This window comes from Cyclopterus lumpus, chromosome 8 (genome assembly GCF_009769545.1).
Source record: "Cyclopterus lumpus isolate fCycLum1 chromosome 8, fCycLum1.pri, whole genome shotgun sequence".
NCBI classification, from domain to species: Eukaryota; Metazoa; Chordata; class Actinopteri; order Perciformes; family Cyclopteridae; genus Cyclopterus; species Cyclopterus lumpus.
In genome coordinates this window covers 10,091,350-10,108,797 of record NC_046973.1, presented here as the reverse complement: position 1 = coordinate 10,108,797, position 17,448 = coordinate 10,091,350, and the positions used below count along the sequence as shown (strand labels likewise).

Sequence of the window (17,448 nt, the reverse complement as noted above, 5' to 3'; positions counted from 1 at the left end):
GCTCGCAGCTAAAAGCTTCTCTTTTTCATTTTCACAAGGTCAACAATAAACGTTCCTGACCAGATGTGTTATTTCATGTTTCAATCACTAAAAAGGTTCTAACCTTCAATGCTTCTCTGCAATAGATTAGAAGGTTTTTATAACTCACAACTCCTATACATAAACACGTTGCAACAACTGTACTTTTGCTGGATCTTTAGTGCTAATTAGCATGCTTACTTTGCTAGCATTGTGCCTGCTAAACTTCTCCATGTTAGCATCAGCTGATGGTACCTCTGGACCATACTGTGGCCTCAAAGAGCTTCTACCATGACTGAAGACTCTTTCATTTGGGGGGAGGTATGATTGAATCAAGTGCAGAAAATAATAATTGCCATATATAATCTTGAAGCCTCTACATTTCTGTTTCACTTACATTGTTTTCTGCAAAATGCCTTATAGCACCAGGAACAAGAAACTGTCTGTATATTTGGACTTTCAATCATTTAGGAAAAAAAAATATATCCTCCACCATTTGACCTTAATGGACCTGTACTATAGATCTTCTTTAGTCTTCCGACCACTCAAAGCTCTTTAACACTACATGACATCATTCACCCATTCACACACTGATGGGAGGAGCTAAGGGTCCACCTGCACATCAGCAGTAACTAACATTCACACACAAGACATGTTGGGGTTAAGTGTCTTGCCCAAGGACACATGGACATGGGGTAGTGGAGCCGGGGACCGAACCACCGATCATCTGATTGAAGGACGACCATGCTCACTACTGAGCCACAGTCACCCTCATACCACCAACTTCAATAGCAATAACATGACATATCACTTATCTTCTTATAAACGTATGGACCAAATTGACTAATTCTATATCTATATATTGAGAAATACAATGCAATGCCATACACCAATGAAGAGTGTTGCCATTTCTAGTCAAAATCTGATCACAGGTTGTGGATTCTTTGTCAATCAATACTGATCTGTAACTTCCACTTGATTGTTGTTGCTTATTTTAGTGTTTCTTATTTAGTTGAGAATATGTAAAGTTATAGGGAACTATTCCAAAGTTTTCTGGGGCTTTATGTTTTCTTTCGCTACTACATTTGAGATTGTTTTCGCTAGGTACATTCAATTCAATTCAGTTTATTTTGTATAGCCCAAAATCACAAATCACAAATTTGCCTCAGAGGGCTTTACAATCTGTACACATACGACATCCCTGACCTTTGACCTCACATCGGATCAGGAAAAACTCCCCAAATAAAAGAAAAAACCCTTTCAGGGGGAAAAAAGTGAAGAAACCTTCAGGAGAGCAACAGAGGAGGATCCCTCTCCCCGGATGGACAGAAGCAAAAGATGTCATGTGTACAGATGAACAGCGTTACAGAGTTACATAAACACATTCAATGAATATGACATAAATTAAAAATAATTAGTATTTTAAATGGGGAGAAAAAGTGAAGAAACCTTGGTAACAGAATCATTGTGTGGAAGAAAACCTTCAGCTGGGCCAGATGTCTTGAGGTCCCAACCACAATGGTTCAATCAACACATAGATACAATAGAGTTTTAAATGGTTATAGGTTTACTGCTAATTCCAAAAATGTGCATGTAAACAGAGATGGTCCAGGGATCAACTGATTTTCATCCTGCCATAAATACTCTTTGATACCTTCTTACTATCCTCCTGTTGTGGGGCAATAAGCTCTGTCCTGTTTCCACCCACACTTTGACGTTCTTCTCTCGACACACATTCATTTTTAATGGTGTCTACTCTTCCTTAGTGTTGGCTTCATTTGCATCACATTCCTTAGTTGACGTCATTTTCATTCATTTGGCTATGCAAAAGCAATAAATAACAGCAAATGTGTTTTGCAGGAAACCAATACTTCCCTTTAACAGCAGCGTATAACGTATAACATATACATATGATGTATATGTTATATGTTATACAATGTTATATCTGCTGAATTTTGTAATAAACCACGTGAAAGAAATATGTAATAATGTTCCTCGCATTTTGTAATAAAGTATGACATACTGCAGTGGTTATTACAATATACTTGTAATGCACTTTTTTTAAGCGTAATAATACATACGTTATGTAATATAAAGCAGCAACAAGATTAGCTTTTTGTTCTTATTACTAAATATAATGTAACTAGAATATATAACCCGTTTGTTCTATGGTAGTGACAACACAACAATTCATATTTTCAGATGAGTATACACAAAAGAAAACAATTATAATATATATATTATTATTATTATTATTACTATATTATATATACTCTTCACTTGAAATAAATATTTCAAAGCTTGATATTCACTGATTAATAGTTACGTTTTACTTAACTTTTTCATTTTATTTGATCTTTATTTAACTCGGATAATCCCTTTGTGATTTTAAATAAATTTTATAAGGGTCACGTGGTACACTGAATCTATTATTTTTCAAGAAATTAAATTGCATAAAATATGATCAATTTCTGATTGACGTGAATATTTTTTTTCCTTGCAGCAAATAAAAAAGAACATTTGTTTCTATAATACAAAAACCAGAGACATTCAATATGATGTTATGCATGATGTTTAAATCACCCCAACCGTATTATTTAAAGTAACAATCTCATACACATTATTATCCTCTCTTCCTCCTTCTGTTTCATGGATTGTGGAGGTCTGGATCGTGGTCCATGCCTACTACTAATTATTCATAATTTCTGCTATATTCATTGAATGTGTTGTAACTCTGTAACGCTGTTCATCTAGACACATGACATCTATTCAATTCAATTCATTTTATTTGATATAGCCCAATATCACAAATTACGAATTTGTCTCAGAGGGTTGTACAATCTGTACACATATGACATCCCTGACCTTTGACCTCACATCAGATCAGGAAAAACTCCCCAAATAAAAGAAAAAACCCTTTCAGGGGGAAAAAAGTGAAGAAACCTTCAGGAGAGCAACAGAGGAGGATCCCTCTCCCCGGATGGACAGAAGCAAAAGATGTCATGTGTACAGATGAACAGCGTTACAGAGTTACATAAACACATTCAATGAATATGACATAAATTAAAAATAATTAGTAGTAGGTATGGTATTGCTAATTACTAATCTATTGCTTCTGTCCATGCATACAACATACTACACTCATATTGGTGTGTGACTTGGATCAATGATGAGAATAGCCTTTTCCACACTCCACATATACTTATCATATTATAAATAATAATTGGTTATTGATAACACAGCAGGGACTCTCCAAAATTCCTATGTTGTCGGAAAAATATAGCTTGAGTTTGAATATTGCTGATTTCAGAACCTGTTATTTCGGAACCTGTTATTTTATTGATAGCTATATATTTGAAGTAATGCTTTTATTCTGAAAACATCCTTTCCCTCCAACTGAACAAAGCGAACACTTCCGGTTTGTGTGAAGCGGAACAAGCGGCCCAAGGAGGGAACAAAGGACGATTTACTGAGTATGTTTACGCAGTTTCCAACATAAATACGTTAAAGATGTTATATATTTATAATGTTGTGACCCTGTTGTAAAAACGACGTAAAATGTAATTGTTTACCATTATATAACTACGAAAGTATGGGTAGCTTACTAGCACGATGGCATGTTAGCCATAGTTTGTATTGTTCGTTAGCCTAGCTTCAAACCTCTGGAAGGTCGACCACACTTCTCATGTGTCAACCGGTTGGTTTTAGTAACTAAATAACGTTGAAATCAATGAATTCGATAGCATAAAGGTTATTCTGGGGTAAATGGCCTCTTTGTGTTAGCAGGTTTAGCGTTAGCTAGAATGCTAAGCGGGGTCGGTTAACGGGAGCGTTTTCGTTCCCCTCAGCCAGTGGGATCTTTTCGTCGTTATGGTCCTTGGCTTTAAAACCATTTTCCGGTGTCTTTCTGCTGCTACAGATAGTTAGCGGAGGGATTGTAGTGGATATAATGTGTGTGACTGATATATTTTTTTACCCAGGTTGACCAATATGGAAATCGCCTGCTCTACTTAGTGTTGTCTCCATCCACGATGTCAAGTAAGTAAACCTGCATATTATTTATAGGAAAAGGAAAGTTGACTTCATCAGTGGTGTTTCTATTAGAGGTAGGAACCACCAGTGAATAGTGAACACGTTTCCTCTGCTTGCTATCTAACTCTTGGGTAAAAGCATAAGGAGTAGTATAAAATGATTCTATTGACTACAATTCCCAATTACGAGGGAAGATGGCCTCAAAATCCCATTTTACAACTAAACACAGTCTGGCATCCAGCTTCAGTCTTTGTGCAACTGTCTTGTTTTAGTACAGGAAAGACAAATACATCTTATTTGTCAAAGAAATATAGTGTACTTCCTGGTAAGGGTGCAATGGATCACAACACCCATGGTTTGGATTATATCACGGTTCACGAGTCAGGGATTTGATCAGAAAACCAAGCTTTTGAAAATGCTTGCATGTATCCACCAATGCAGACCTTTTTTTGTTGTTGGAAGTCAGTGTAAACTGTCAACTTCTAAATGTTATCCTTTTACTTTCATTACAGTCATCTATCTTGTTTTTATTTGCAATAATACATGATTTATTATAAAATAAGAGATTGCTTTTTAATTTGCATTGGTAGTTTTCTTTATTGAATGCTGCTTAGATAGCTTTAATACCTTGAATAAAAACACTTAATTGGCACTTATTACATTTTGTAGTTTGGCTTTCTTAAAGAAATGTTATTTTCTTGTTCTGAGTTTGTACGTCGCTTTGGATAAAAGCGTCAGCTAAATTAAATGTAATGTACTGTAAAAGATGGGTCATAATTCTCTTGTTTATTTTATACTGCTTTGAACACGTCTTTTTCAAACAACTTGATTTCTCACCAAACTACATTTTACAAGATTACATTTGGACACGTTATAATTTACAATGGCGCAATTAATTATGAACGGCTGAGTTAAGCCAATGCAGAAATCTTAAAGCTGCATTCTCTCTCCTGACCACCAGGGGCAACTCCTCTGGTTGTGTAGAAGTCTGCGATAAAGACTCTACTTCTCTTGATTTATTCTCATGTTTACCCAGTAAACATAAAAATAATAAAAATCGCAAACTCACTTAACGAGAGTCCACAAACCAATGGGTGACGTCACGATGACTACGTCCACTTCTTTTATATATATATATATATATATATATATATATATATATATATATATATATATATATATAATTACAATGTCCTGATTATGGGAGAATTATTTAATTTAATTTATTTGTTGCGATACACGTTACCTATATGGACCTATTTCATACTTAATATGGTGTCATAATTAAACTTAATGTTGATATGGCACACTGATTAACAAGAAAGGGGTTGCTGACCCCTGGTCCATATTTAATCGGTCGTCGGGGTTTGAAAGGGGGGGAACTAGGATGAGTTGAGATAAACAAAAGCTAAACTGCAGCATAAATCAAAAGAAACTGATTTGGTCCAGGGTCAGGTAATAGAAATACATGAATAATTTGAGAAAGCACAACAACTATTACGTTCTAGCTTAGAGTTTAATTTGTAACTTCAAAACAAAAGATTGGAGCTTGCTATAAAATAATTGACATTTTTAATACAGAGACTAACGCTTCACAACCCTATTTCAATCCACTGTAGCCCACAGTAAACAACGTACATAGTACTCTATCCACTTACTTGCTTTTTCAGAGCTTTCAATGCCAAGCCAGCTAAATGTATTGTTGGCTCGGCATGCATGAAAGCTCGCAGCTAAAAGCTTCTCTTTTTCATTTTCACAAGGTCAACAATAAACGTTCCTGACCAGATGTGTTATTTCATGTTTCAATCACTAAAAAGGTTCTAACCTTCAATGCTTCTCTGCAATAGATTAGAAGGTTTTTATAACTCACAACTCCTATACATAAACACGTTGCAACAACTGTACTTTTGCTGGATCTTTAGTGCTAATTAGCATGCTTACTTTGCTAGCATTGTGCCTGCTAAACTTCTCCATGTTTCTCCATCAGCTGATGGTACCTATAACCCTTATAATAAGGAATTGAAGTAATCTAGTCTGGAAGTAACAAATGCGTGAACCAGTTTTTCTGCATCTTTTTGAGACAAGATTTGCTTCACATGGGAGTTAAAGTCCCAATCAAAGATAACAGAGATTCTTCACAGTGGTGTTGGATGCCAGGGCAATGCCATCTACAGAAACCACATCACCAGATAATTGATATCTGAGGTGTTCAGGGTCGAGTAAAATAACTTCAGTTTCATGCCATCCTACGGATCAACTACATTCCGTTTGACCACTTTTTGGGTCGGCTGTAGCTCATGTGGAGAGTGGTCGTCCCATAACCTCAAGGTACCCGGTTCCATCCCGCTCTCCGCATAGTTCATGTTGATGTGTCTTTGAGCAAGACACTGAACCCCCAGTTGCTCCCCGGGCGCTTCTGCAGTCCACTGCTCCTTAATAACTAAGGATGGGTACAATGCAGAGAAAGATCCCCCCACAGGGATCAATAAAATGTACATTTCTTTCTTTCTTATTTCCTGTTCTTAGCAAACTGCAGAACGTCTCTGCTATGTGGCCGCCCAACAGCTCTTAGTTACAATCACAATGGATGGCAGTAGAGGACATTTTCCAGCGGCTGCTTTTCCCATAGTGTTGTTGCCTTCAGCCAGCTCTGGTCTCCAACCAGTAACGGCTGAAGAAGTGATGTCATGCTGCTGTGTCTCGTCACTCTGTCCTCAATGTCCATCCCCCCTTATTTGTAATAGTTTGTTTTACAGTTTGGCCATTTTGAGACTCCAAAACTGTTTGTAAAATAAATACATGTTGTGGTAATAGCCAACCAACGTTTCTCTTTCTCTCTCTCTCTCACAGAACGACCATCCTACGCCCCTCCCCCTCCCCCTGCCCCGGCAGCAGTAAGTGTCCACATCTCAGTTCCAGTCTCAGCTTTCACTGTATAGTGGCCAAAGAGCCATGTTAGCTCTGTACACTCTTTGTTTTCCTTTACATTTTTCTTTCTTGATGTCTTACTCCACATTTTTTTTTAAATATTACTTTTATTTAATTTCTCTCTCTCTGAACACAGAGGACATTTTTCAGCTCTCCATCATCGCTCTCACTTCTTACTATCATACCACCACTCATTTAAGTTCTTGCACAGAATGCTTTTATGAATTACATGTCATTTAGAATATTAAGCCTTTTGGGCATCAAATATCAGAGTTTAGCATGTGTGTACAGTTCTAGTCAACAAGCTTGTTGTGATGCTTTTTAGTTCCTTATATTCAGGAGCAGGGGGTGGCACTGCTTACAGTTGAAATGCAATGTTGCGGTCACATGGCTAATTAAATGCAACTTTAGCTGAAGAAGTTGTCAGGGCCTGAGCTTTTCACAAGGACCTGTTTCACATGCAACATTCACAATGTGAATTCTGAATGCCAGCCCGGTGGCCAGTTGCCTTTTTTGTCTTGCATGATGACATCATGGAAAACAAACAAGAAAAACAATACGCATAAATGTTCACGTTTTCCCCTTTTCACTTATTTATGTTTATCCCTCTTCCTCCTCTTGTTTGTAAGCCATTTCTCATTCGTGTTTTGTCATTTGTCTTCCATCAGCAATTGCCTTCCACCCCTGGGTTTGTGGGCTACAACCCTTACAGCCATCTGGCCTACAACAACCTCCGGCTGGGAGGGAGCTCCGGAGGCTCCAGCAGGGTAATGAATTAATGGAGGGATAATGGGATGGTCAGGATAATAGGGAGGGTACTAAGAAACTGTCTTGGGCTAAATATAGGGGCACAGTTATGAAAGGGGGGGGGGGTTGGTTGCTTATTTACAGTCACCATCATTTCCCTGGTCATGAAGTTAAATATGACACAGTTGGGATCAGTGCATTAAAGTAAGTTAGCTAGAGTTGAACAAATTAGGGGAGTTTTGTCAGTTTCCCAAAAGCATATTTTATATAACATTTAACATTTTCAGACTTTTTAAACAGTTAACAGTTGTAAACCTGGTCACGATAATTCATGACTCAATAATACTTTTAATTCTGCTTCACCAAATGTTGGCTTCCATTCTGTTAGCAAGTAAATAGTACTGTGGAAATGTACAAGTCGCTGGGGAAACATCCAATCCTTATGATTGATGGTTCTTGAATTATTTTTGGACTTCATAGATGGTGCGTGAGCTTCGAGCATGCAGAAAAGCATTAATGCGCTGTTCGTTGCTGTATGCTCCACAACACCACGGAGGAATTGTCACATGTTAATTCATGTCATATTCATACACTACTTTACTACTAAAGGGGAGAGTTGTCGTCCCGTAACCACAAGGCACCCGGTTCGATTCCCCACTCTCTTCATAGTTCATGTTGAAGTGTCCTTGAGCAAGACACTGAACCCCCAGTTGCACTGCAGCCCACTGCTCCTCAATAAAGGATTAATTATTATTATTGTTGTTATTAAATTCCTTATAATGAAACGGTTAAATATTTGATTTGGCCGGTAAAATAGAAACTCAAATGTAGATCTTTAGGACCTCCTGTTTCTGAAGTGTTTAAAAACAAATAAGCTCTTTGTCAACCTCTCAGACATGTTAATAGTGCTTTTATAACTGAACTATTTCTGAAAGTCCTGTCTGAGAAGCTCCGAGCGTGCGCATGACAACGTTCTGCTGGCGGACCCGTTGCACTCGATGAGCAGGCTCGATAGGCTCGAGGGTCACGGCCAGCATTGCCTGAGTGTTAACACTTCTTTGTAGACCAATCACCTTCATCTCAGTCGGGTAGCCGCTGCTGTTCTGCCTTCTTTTTAGGAGTGAGTAAAAATGTCTCTGAATGACCATTTGATTTGTCACATGGGGGTACAATCTGAAAAATGTGTAGATCATGATGTATTTTCACTTGGGCATTCTATAAATGGCATTGTATGGACACAAATCCACCCTTTTTAGACTTTTAAATATAGAGTTCACTGTTTTCATGGCAAGTGGGTGAATTTTACTTTAGACTGAAATAGGCCAAACGGTTAGTCCTTTTCCAGCATCACCTGTAGTTCCGATTATTACATTGTATAGCTTTATGAATATTTGCCCACTTTTTGTAATACAGATGATTATTGGACAGTCTGGTGGATGTAATTGTCCTCATCTGCACAGTTTTTCAGGAATGAGATGCCTGCAAAAGTCACACGGCTTATTGTCTTGCTGACTGGCAATCAGCAAACCCTCTAAAAAGCTACCAAGAGCATTTTCCCTTTTGTAATTGTTAGATTATCTTCCAACTTTAGGAACTAGGAATGCATTCAGGACCATTTTTAGAATGATGTATAGTCATGTTTACATTTACACCTCTTAATTTGCCTTCATCCAAGCTTCAACGTGAACAGACCATAATCAGCTGGGGTCTTATTTATAAAACAGTGCCCAGGATCCACACTAACTGTTTGCGGGGAAATGCACAAAAACTCTAAAACCTTGCGTGCGCCTGCCAGTGAGCTATTTCCTTTTTCTAAACCCCTAATCAACCTATGGACGAGTCCCTCCACAACACAAAGAGATCTTTACGGCGACTCACGGACACTCGCTCCCTCCTTTCCTCCAGTCACTCAGTCCTAACAGTGTTACAGAACACAGTCCTATTTATGTTTTTGGAAGCAATCGGACTGATTGCTTCCAAATTGATCGGGACAATCATTGATATTCACCACTCGTTTAGAAGAAAAAAGGAAGTTTCATAGGTGAATACAGTGTTATTTACTTATGTTTTCTTCTGGCATTATGATGAGGATGGATAATGAAGATATGGAGTGGTCGAACAAGAGCTGTCACTGGCTTTATTTCCACAATCCTAATGGGCAGGTGATGAAGGGGAGGTGTGTGACCGTCACCATGGTTACTCCTCAGCTATCTGTCAGTTTGTCTGTGTACACTATTCTGTATCTGTCAATATGAACATCGTACATGGCGTGATATGACCATCATTAGAAGATTATTGAAAACTACTGACTGCAGGTCTCTATCGCTAGTTGATATTGTACAGATGATGATTTTATCAGCTGACCACGAGTGTCGGTAGTTCGACCCTCTGCTCTGAGGAGAGCAGACAGTGCTGATAAAATATGGTTTGAGTTTGTTCATATTTGTTACTGAAATGTGCTTATCGTTAACTACAGTAGTACAAGCACCAATTACACTGTTATGGATAAGGACAATATATAAGTGCAAAGTAGCATGTGAAATGTTAGAGGCATCATTATACGTATAATGATGCCTCTAACATTTCACTTCTACAGTCTGGCCTTAATTCATCACCTCCTCCTCCCTCTGCGTCTCTAACACGTCGTAGGCATGGGTCAGAGTTTCCGTACAGGTGATCACATTCTCATCAAGTTTGTTGTTATAGATTACAGCATTGGCCTCTTCCAGGTGAACGGTTATCAATGAGACCTCAGAGGTTTTCTGACCGTTTCTTTGTTTGGCTTTTCTCTCCTCTCTCTAAACCGTTTGTCCTTTTTTTCTGTTTCTTTTTTCTCCTTCTTCCCCTCCAACCTCTCATCCCCACTGTTCTCTTATTCTTGCCCTCCCTTCTCTCTCTTTCCTTCTCCCTCCACAGAACTCCTCAGGGATCACCGTCCCAAAACCTCCCAAACCTCCAGACAAGCCACTGATGCCTTACATGCGGTACAGCCGGAAGGTAAGCAGGAAGGTAAGACACCCATCCACGGTGTCTGCTTTTACTGCTTGTCCTCCCATCCCCTGAACAGTTACAGGGGTTTTAGGGTGGGAAACAGCCAAGCCATGACGCCTTCACCACCACCTCAACCACCTAGTGGAGTCTCTCCCATTGGCTTACAGTAGCCTCCCATGTTTGTCAACGATGAAGAGAAATTACATCTCCTTGTGTTTCCTTTTGCAAGCATGATCTGCTCCTGCCTTCATTTCCCCTTTTGTGCCTGTTGCTTTGCTGCTTCTCTAGTTGTAGAGCTCCATTTTTAACATTGATTACGGTGTAAAGACAAAACCTACTCAAACTCATGTTCACGTAAAACTGTGATTCTGTCTTTTAAATGTGTTTCATTCCATTCCATCTAATCTTTTTGCACAGAATCTACTTTACGGTAAACCAAATAACTCTGTCCAATCGATTTCTAGATTCTAAAGCCAATTTCTTCGTTCCGTTGCACTTTTCCGCCTTTATTTTCCTTTATCTTATTCTTTCTTATAGTAACCTAACTTACCATTAACTGCAGTTTCCCTGTTGTGACCATATGTTATTTGTGCGTGTGTGTGTGTGTCTGTGTGTGGGTGTGCGTGTGGGGCCATGCTCTCAATGGTGCGTGTGTGTTTGCATCTTGCATTTGTGCGCAATGCAAGGTGTGGGACCAAGTGAAGGCGTCCAACCCGGACCTGAAGCTGTGGGAGATCGGAAAGATTATCGGAGGGATGTGGAGAGACCTGACCGATGAGGAGAAACAAGATTACCTCAACGAGTACGAAGCTGAGAAGGTGAATTGTTTTGGTGTCAAATGTCTGCAAATAGATGTCCCTTTTTTAAAGCTTAAGCCAATCAATTTGAGAGCAATTAAGAAATCTAAAAGCGGTAACTAGAAATGTGCAGTTTTCTTTCTTGAACATCAGAATCAAATGACAATTGCCATTGATTTATTTTGCCAATGGATTTTTAAGTATTCATTTAGATAGTCGTAGAAGACTAGTTTCACCTAGTGATGGATCACAATGAAAACAATTTTTTTTAAAGACTTAATAGTAATATAGGCATTATGTTTTTGCATTAAATGTGATATCGCAGGGTTTCTTCAAACGTGGTACTTAACCACCACTTAAACGGATTAGTCTCTCAGGGTCAAAGCTCACTGTGACCCCCCAAACATGTTTTTAGCTATAATCAAGAATTCATATGCTAATTATGACAATTTCACATAAAGTATAATAGAATAAAACAGTGACATGACATTTATATATATATTGTTACATGACTGGTTGGCTGAGGGCATACAACCTTGAGGCAGTAATTCTATTTTTTTTTTTAATGCAATTTTAAAATAAATGTTAGTAGCAAACTAAGGAAGATCTCATTGTAAATGGACCTGTACTTGTATAGATCTTTTCTAGTCTTCCGACCACTCAAAGCTCTTTAACACTACATGACATCATTCACACCATTCATACACTGATGGGAGGAGCTACGGTTCCACCTGCACATCAGGAGTAACTAACATTCATACGCAGTAGGCACAGCTACGGGAGACATTTTGTCTTGCCCAAGGACACATGGACATGGGCTAGAGGAGCCGGGGATTGAACCGCCGATCCTCTGATTGAAGGACGACCCTGCTCACCACTGAGCCATTGTGTAGGCAATCGCATGCTCTGGTGTAAAACCAACCCAATCAGACGTACTCTGCGTTTCATGTCTGAAGAACAGGGCCTTGGCCACGCCCCTCTGGAAACGGCTTCAAACATGTTGATGGGGATGAGTCAAGAATGGACCCAAGATACTTATACACAAATAAATCCTTCAACTTAATACTACAATGGCTTGTAAGAAACAGCCCATCTGGATCAGATAGGATGACGTTTTCTCTCCTCTCAGATTGAGTATAACGACTCGTTGAAGGCCTACCACAACTCACCGGCCTACCTGGCTTATGTCAACGCTAAGAACCGGGCCGAGGCCGCCATGGAGGAGGAGAGCAGACAGAGGCAGAGTCGCATGGACAAAGGAGAGCCGTACATGAGCATTCAGCCTGCTGAAGACCCTGATGGTAAGTTGTAGTTATGGATGTTTAAATTTGATATAGTCCATCTATCAAAACATTAAAGATGTTTAATAGTAGTTGTAAACATAAATGAAGAATAGTGAAAGTCAGTGCATTTATATGAGGAAACGTGGTGCCATACAGCACTGAAAGCTCACTTTTCAGTTGGAATGTTTTTGGCACCTGTGGCTCAGAGGTGCTCTTTTTTTTCCCTCTGTCCAGACTACGATGATGGCTTTTCAGTAAAGCACACAGCAGCCGCTCGCTTCCAGAGGAACCACCGGCTCATCAGTGACATCCTCAGTGAGATCGTGGTGCCTGATGTCCGCTCGGTGGTCACCACAGCCCGCATGCAGGTCCTCAAGAGGCAGGTCCAGTCTCTCATGGTGCACCAGGTAGGTTGAACCAACACATTCTCTGCCATCGGGGGCCAAAAGGATATCTAAGGGGAGAGGAGCTCAGTAGTTTTCCTTCTACAAACTAACGCACCTCAGAGACACAGACTTGTGTACTTCATCTGTGTCTCGTATGTTTTAGAGGAAGCTGGAAGCTGAACTTCTACAGATTGAGGATCGCCACCAGGACAAGAAAAGGCGCTTTCTAGAGACCACTGACTCATTCAACACTGAACTCAAGCGGGTACAGCAGGACTATTTTATCTTGACAGCTGAGTGAGAAGGTTTTATTCTAGAAAGCTAAACATCCTTCTAAAATAATGTGTATAAGAACTAAATGTGAACCTGAAACTTAAGGATGATTGTTACTCGTATTGTATACATTGACAAAGGGAGCATTCCTACTGAAGCACGTTTCCACCTCCAGTTTCTTTACATAACTTTGTGTCTTTGCATTCAATCTAAGGACATCTTTAGGTTAATTTGTAGATGGAGAATTGAGTTTTGTAGAAGCCATTGTTTCACTATTGTTCTCTCCGTCTCCAGCTTTGCAGTCAAAAGGTTGAGGTGGACATGGAGAAGCTAGCAGCAGAGATGGCTGCTGCTGAAGAGGCAGCGAGGCGCCGGGCGGAGGAGAGGGAGCGAGAGGCGGCCGAGCAAGCAGAGAAAGCTGCTCAGCAGCAGCAGGAGGCAGCTGGAAACAAAGCGGCAGAGCAGGGCGGTGCTAATGCTAGCAGCACAGCTAACCCCACCCTAGGGACCAAGGAGGAGGACAAGCCCACACCAATGGAGACAGGTACCTACAGTGTTTTAAATGCTTTTGTTTCTAAAACTTAATTGTGCAAAATAATACTATTAATTTGAACCGTTGCTAAAAACCAAACTATATATTTGCTCCCTATTTTTAAGGATGTCCATCTTAAACGGGCACCCGAGTAGTTTAGAGCTACAGACGTGGTGGGAAATAAGAGACGATTAGACATATTGTTGTTTTAGTTTTTTCTTAGTAATTATTGACGTGAACAATGCACTCATTCACACACACACTGGTTTGGACCTAAATGTATTTATTTGTCTTCATAACGCATGCATGAAATGAAATGAAGTTTGATAAACACTGGCATGGCAGTGGCTACTTGCCAGACAGCGGCAGGTTGAACAGGCTGCTATTGTCTTCCAGGCCCCTCCCCTCACTCACTAGATGTGTACTTGTGATGTTCTAGGCAGCTTTAATGCATCCTGGGCCGTCCACAAACCTCGGTCAGGATGCTTGCTCGTGCTACGCTGTACAAGTTGACAAGAACTTAAAGGAATTTCCCCCCTTGAGTTTACTCCAGCTGTTTTGGAGCGTTCAGCTTCTCTGTGATGTTGATTCCAGGAACTCACCGTGTTTGACTGCTTGTGAGGAAGTCCAATATCCAGTTAAGAGGGTGCTATTCAAACCTCTAAGCTTTGATCTCTCTCTTCCCATCCCTCTCTAGATGAGGTGGCGCCTGCAGAGGCCTCGTCAGATCCTCAGCCTGCTCCACCTCCTCCATCTGACCCCGCCCCTTCTGCCTCTGATAAAGCAACCCCTCCCCCTGAGCCGCCTCGGGAGAGCAGCACTCCTGGCAGCAGCACCCCCAGTGATGACGGCAGGAACAGCATGCCCCCTCCCTCCTCAGACAGCAACGCTGGAGCAGCGACACCTGACACCCCAGCGACTCAGGAAGCCAACTCCAGTGCAGCTACCCCTAATGTGGCTGCAGCACCTCCGCCTCCCCCTCCCTCAGAAGATCCAGCCCCCCCACCACCACCACCACCACTACTACCCCCCAGCCAGAGCAGCCAACAGTATGATGCATAATAGTCTGTTAGAGCCACAGTGGTGACTCTAGAAGTCCTCCATGTGTCCTCCTCTTGTGGGTGGAGCCGCGGCGCTGTAGTGGTGCACCAGGTGTTGAAGTGAGACGTGTATGGTGGCTCATAACGCAGCAGTGCTGAATGGTTGAGGCTCTGATAGTACGATCAATAGATAGTTAACATGCTGAAGGGTTAATCAGCCGGACTCGTGTAGCTGGGCCATTGGGGACATTAGGATGTGGCTTACATTTCTTTTTAGATATGCTTGGCATGCTCTGGTGTGACTGAAAGATTTAATGTCACCAAAGAATACAATATGTGAACGGAGCCAGTTTGTGTGTGTGTTCCAGGCATTGTACAAACATTCCTCTTTTTATAATCATGTCACTTGATGGATTTCTTTTTAGTATAACATAACCGAGGGTCAGCAGTAACCCCTCAGCGTCACTGTTTCTACGTTGGGCTCCTGCTCGACGTTCAACATCCATCGGAAAAATCTTTAGATACATTTACAGTTGGCAGCGCATTCATATCAGTAAGATTATGAATTATCAAAATGTGTGAATTGTTTCTGTTGATTCTCCATCCTGGTGCGACTACGTGAAGACTGTTCCATCAGACTGACGCCAGAGGGGGGCGTCATCCTGAACACTGCACACTTTGTGCTGTTGGATATCTGAGTTGCTGTGTAAACCTTTAAATCAGCCCTTCCTCAAGACTGCTGCTGCGAACCCCCCCACCCCCGACCCCCCACCACCAATATAGAACCTCAGTTTGTGTGAACTGCAAAACTACTCCAGTTGCCACTCATTTGTGTTAGAGATGTAGGTGATCCTTTTAGATTAATATACTCAAATTCAGCCTTTGTATTAAACGTGGACTGGGCGACTGTCTCCAGATCTGAAGTTAGTACATTTTTATTATTGGTGCACTCTATTCAATTCAACAATTAGTTGGTGCTTAGAGCAAGAAACATCACAAATGAAATGATAGGCACGTTGCAATGTGCTTTTAAAAAATGTGTTGATATAAAATGTCTTGCATCGAGTATAAACAGTTGACATGGATGTCTTCATCACTTGTTTGTAGAAAGCTGCCATGCCCAGTCAGCATTTAATACCGACAGCGTCTCTGTTTTTTTAAAGACCTTGTTCCTCCTCTCGCCTGCATCTTAACACCACGAGCAGACGTGCACATGGAACTCAGTCTTTTGTGCATTTCAAGGACTGTTTTCCTACTTGAATTGGACTGTTTTTAGTGATATGCCTGTTTTTGCATCTTTCTTTTGTACTGTCTGGACTTATCTAGCCAATAAAGAGGATTTCTCAGTCGTTTGGTGCCTGTGCTCTTTCTCTGACCTCGTATTTAAATCATATTTTCTTTTAATTTGGCCATTATTCGTAGTAGCTTTTTGTATAGGTATTATTTTAACACTAGTATTTGGTCTTCAGCATACATTGAGAAAGGAAATGATAGAAATTCACCATAAATTATCCTTTGTATGCTACAGATACAAAGCAGAGTAAGCAGGCAGAATGAAACCATATTGTGCTTTATGTATGGCGACCCAACGTGTTCAGTATTAATATGAAAGAAACTTGGATTATTCTTCTTGGTCACATTTCATATTCCATCTGCCATTTATTTTTTTACTTTTTAAAAAATGCACTTTACTGTACTATATAAATACAATGGTAATGTATTGATACTTTTGTCCCCCTGGACCCTCAGGGGCTCTGGCGTCCCCAGGTAGATGGAGTGTGAGAGACTGAGGGCTTGACATGTTGTAAATATGAATAGGACATATCGCGTTACCTAACCGAACATAACATGTTGGGTACAATTGTGGTTTTTATTTAATATCTTTTACTCCCTGGCTTGAATGGCCTGCAGCCTCTTTCCTCACGAGATGAGTTGTAATGTCAATCTATTTAATAAAGCAGGTGTGTAATAGTCTGAAAGCATACTGCATGCAGCCATACGTGCTTTGTAAGGGCAGAAGTACGGACTCAGTGTAAAAATGAAGTGGAGGGTTCATATCTATCTTCATATCTACATGAAGGAACTTTGCTTTGTGACTTGTTTACATGCTAACTTGAATGCAATGTGAATTTGCTTTTGATTAAGGTTCTATGAAGTCATAAATTAAGGTTATGTTTCATTATCTCAAAGTTTCAAGCATTCACAAATAATGTATTGTCATAATGCAACACAAGAAAAACAAACAACAAAACATTTTGACTGCAAACAGCAACACATTTTTGTCTAAGCAATATGGCCGACATCCTAATGCATCATTGATGCAGACAGTGTGTCCAGCTGGATCTGGGAGGCCATGATGGAGCCATGTCTCTGAAGATGTGGACTCAGTCCCTGACCCCCTGCTGCTGGGTATGGGGTCAG

At 40.3% G+C, this 17,448-nt stretch overlaps 1 protein-coding gene across 2 annotated transcripts; it reads left to right on the top strand.

Annotated features, from left to right (window-relative positions):
- Positions 1-3,408: 3,408 nt before the first annotated feature.
- Positions 3,409-16,376, top strand: LOC117734782 (SWI/SNF-related matrix-associated actin-dependent regulator of chromatin subfamily E member 1-like). 2 transcript variants are annotated; one of them, XM_034539049.1, is made up of 11 exons: positions 3,409-3,491; positions 3,999-4,056; positions 6,901-6,944; positions 7,647-7,745; positions 10,642-10,722; positions 11,403-11,534; positions 12,643-12,814; positions 13,031-13,203; positions 13,346-13,447; positions 13,750-13,999; positions 14,685-16,376. In XM_034539049.1, exons 2-11 carry the CDS (start codon positions 4,050-4,052, stop codon positions 15,047-15,049), a joined length of 1,425 nt encoding a protein of 474 aa, XP_034394940.1. In that variant the 5' UTR covers positions 3,409-3,491; positions 3,999-4,049; the 3' UTR covers positions 15,050-16,376. The 2 variants fall into 2 exon arrangements, with proteins under 2 accessions (XP_034394940.1, XP_034394939.1); XM_034539048.1 differs by having other exon boundaries at positions 10,642-10,734.
- Positions 16,377-17,448: the final 1,072 nt, after the last annotated feature.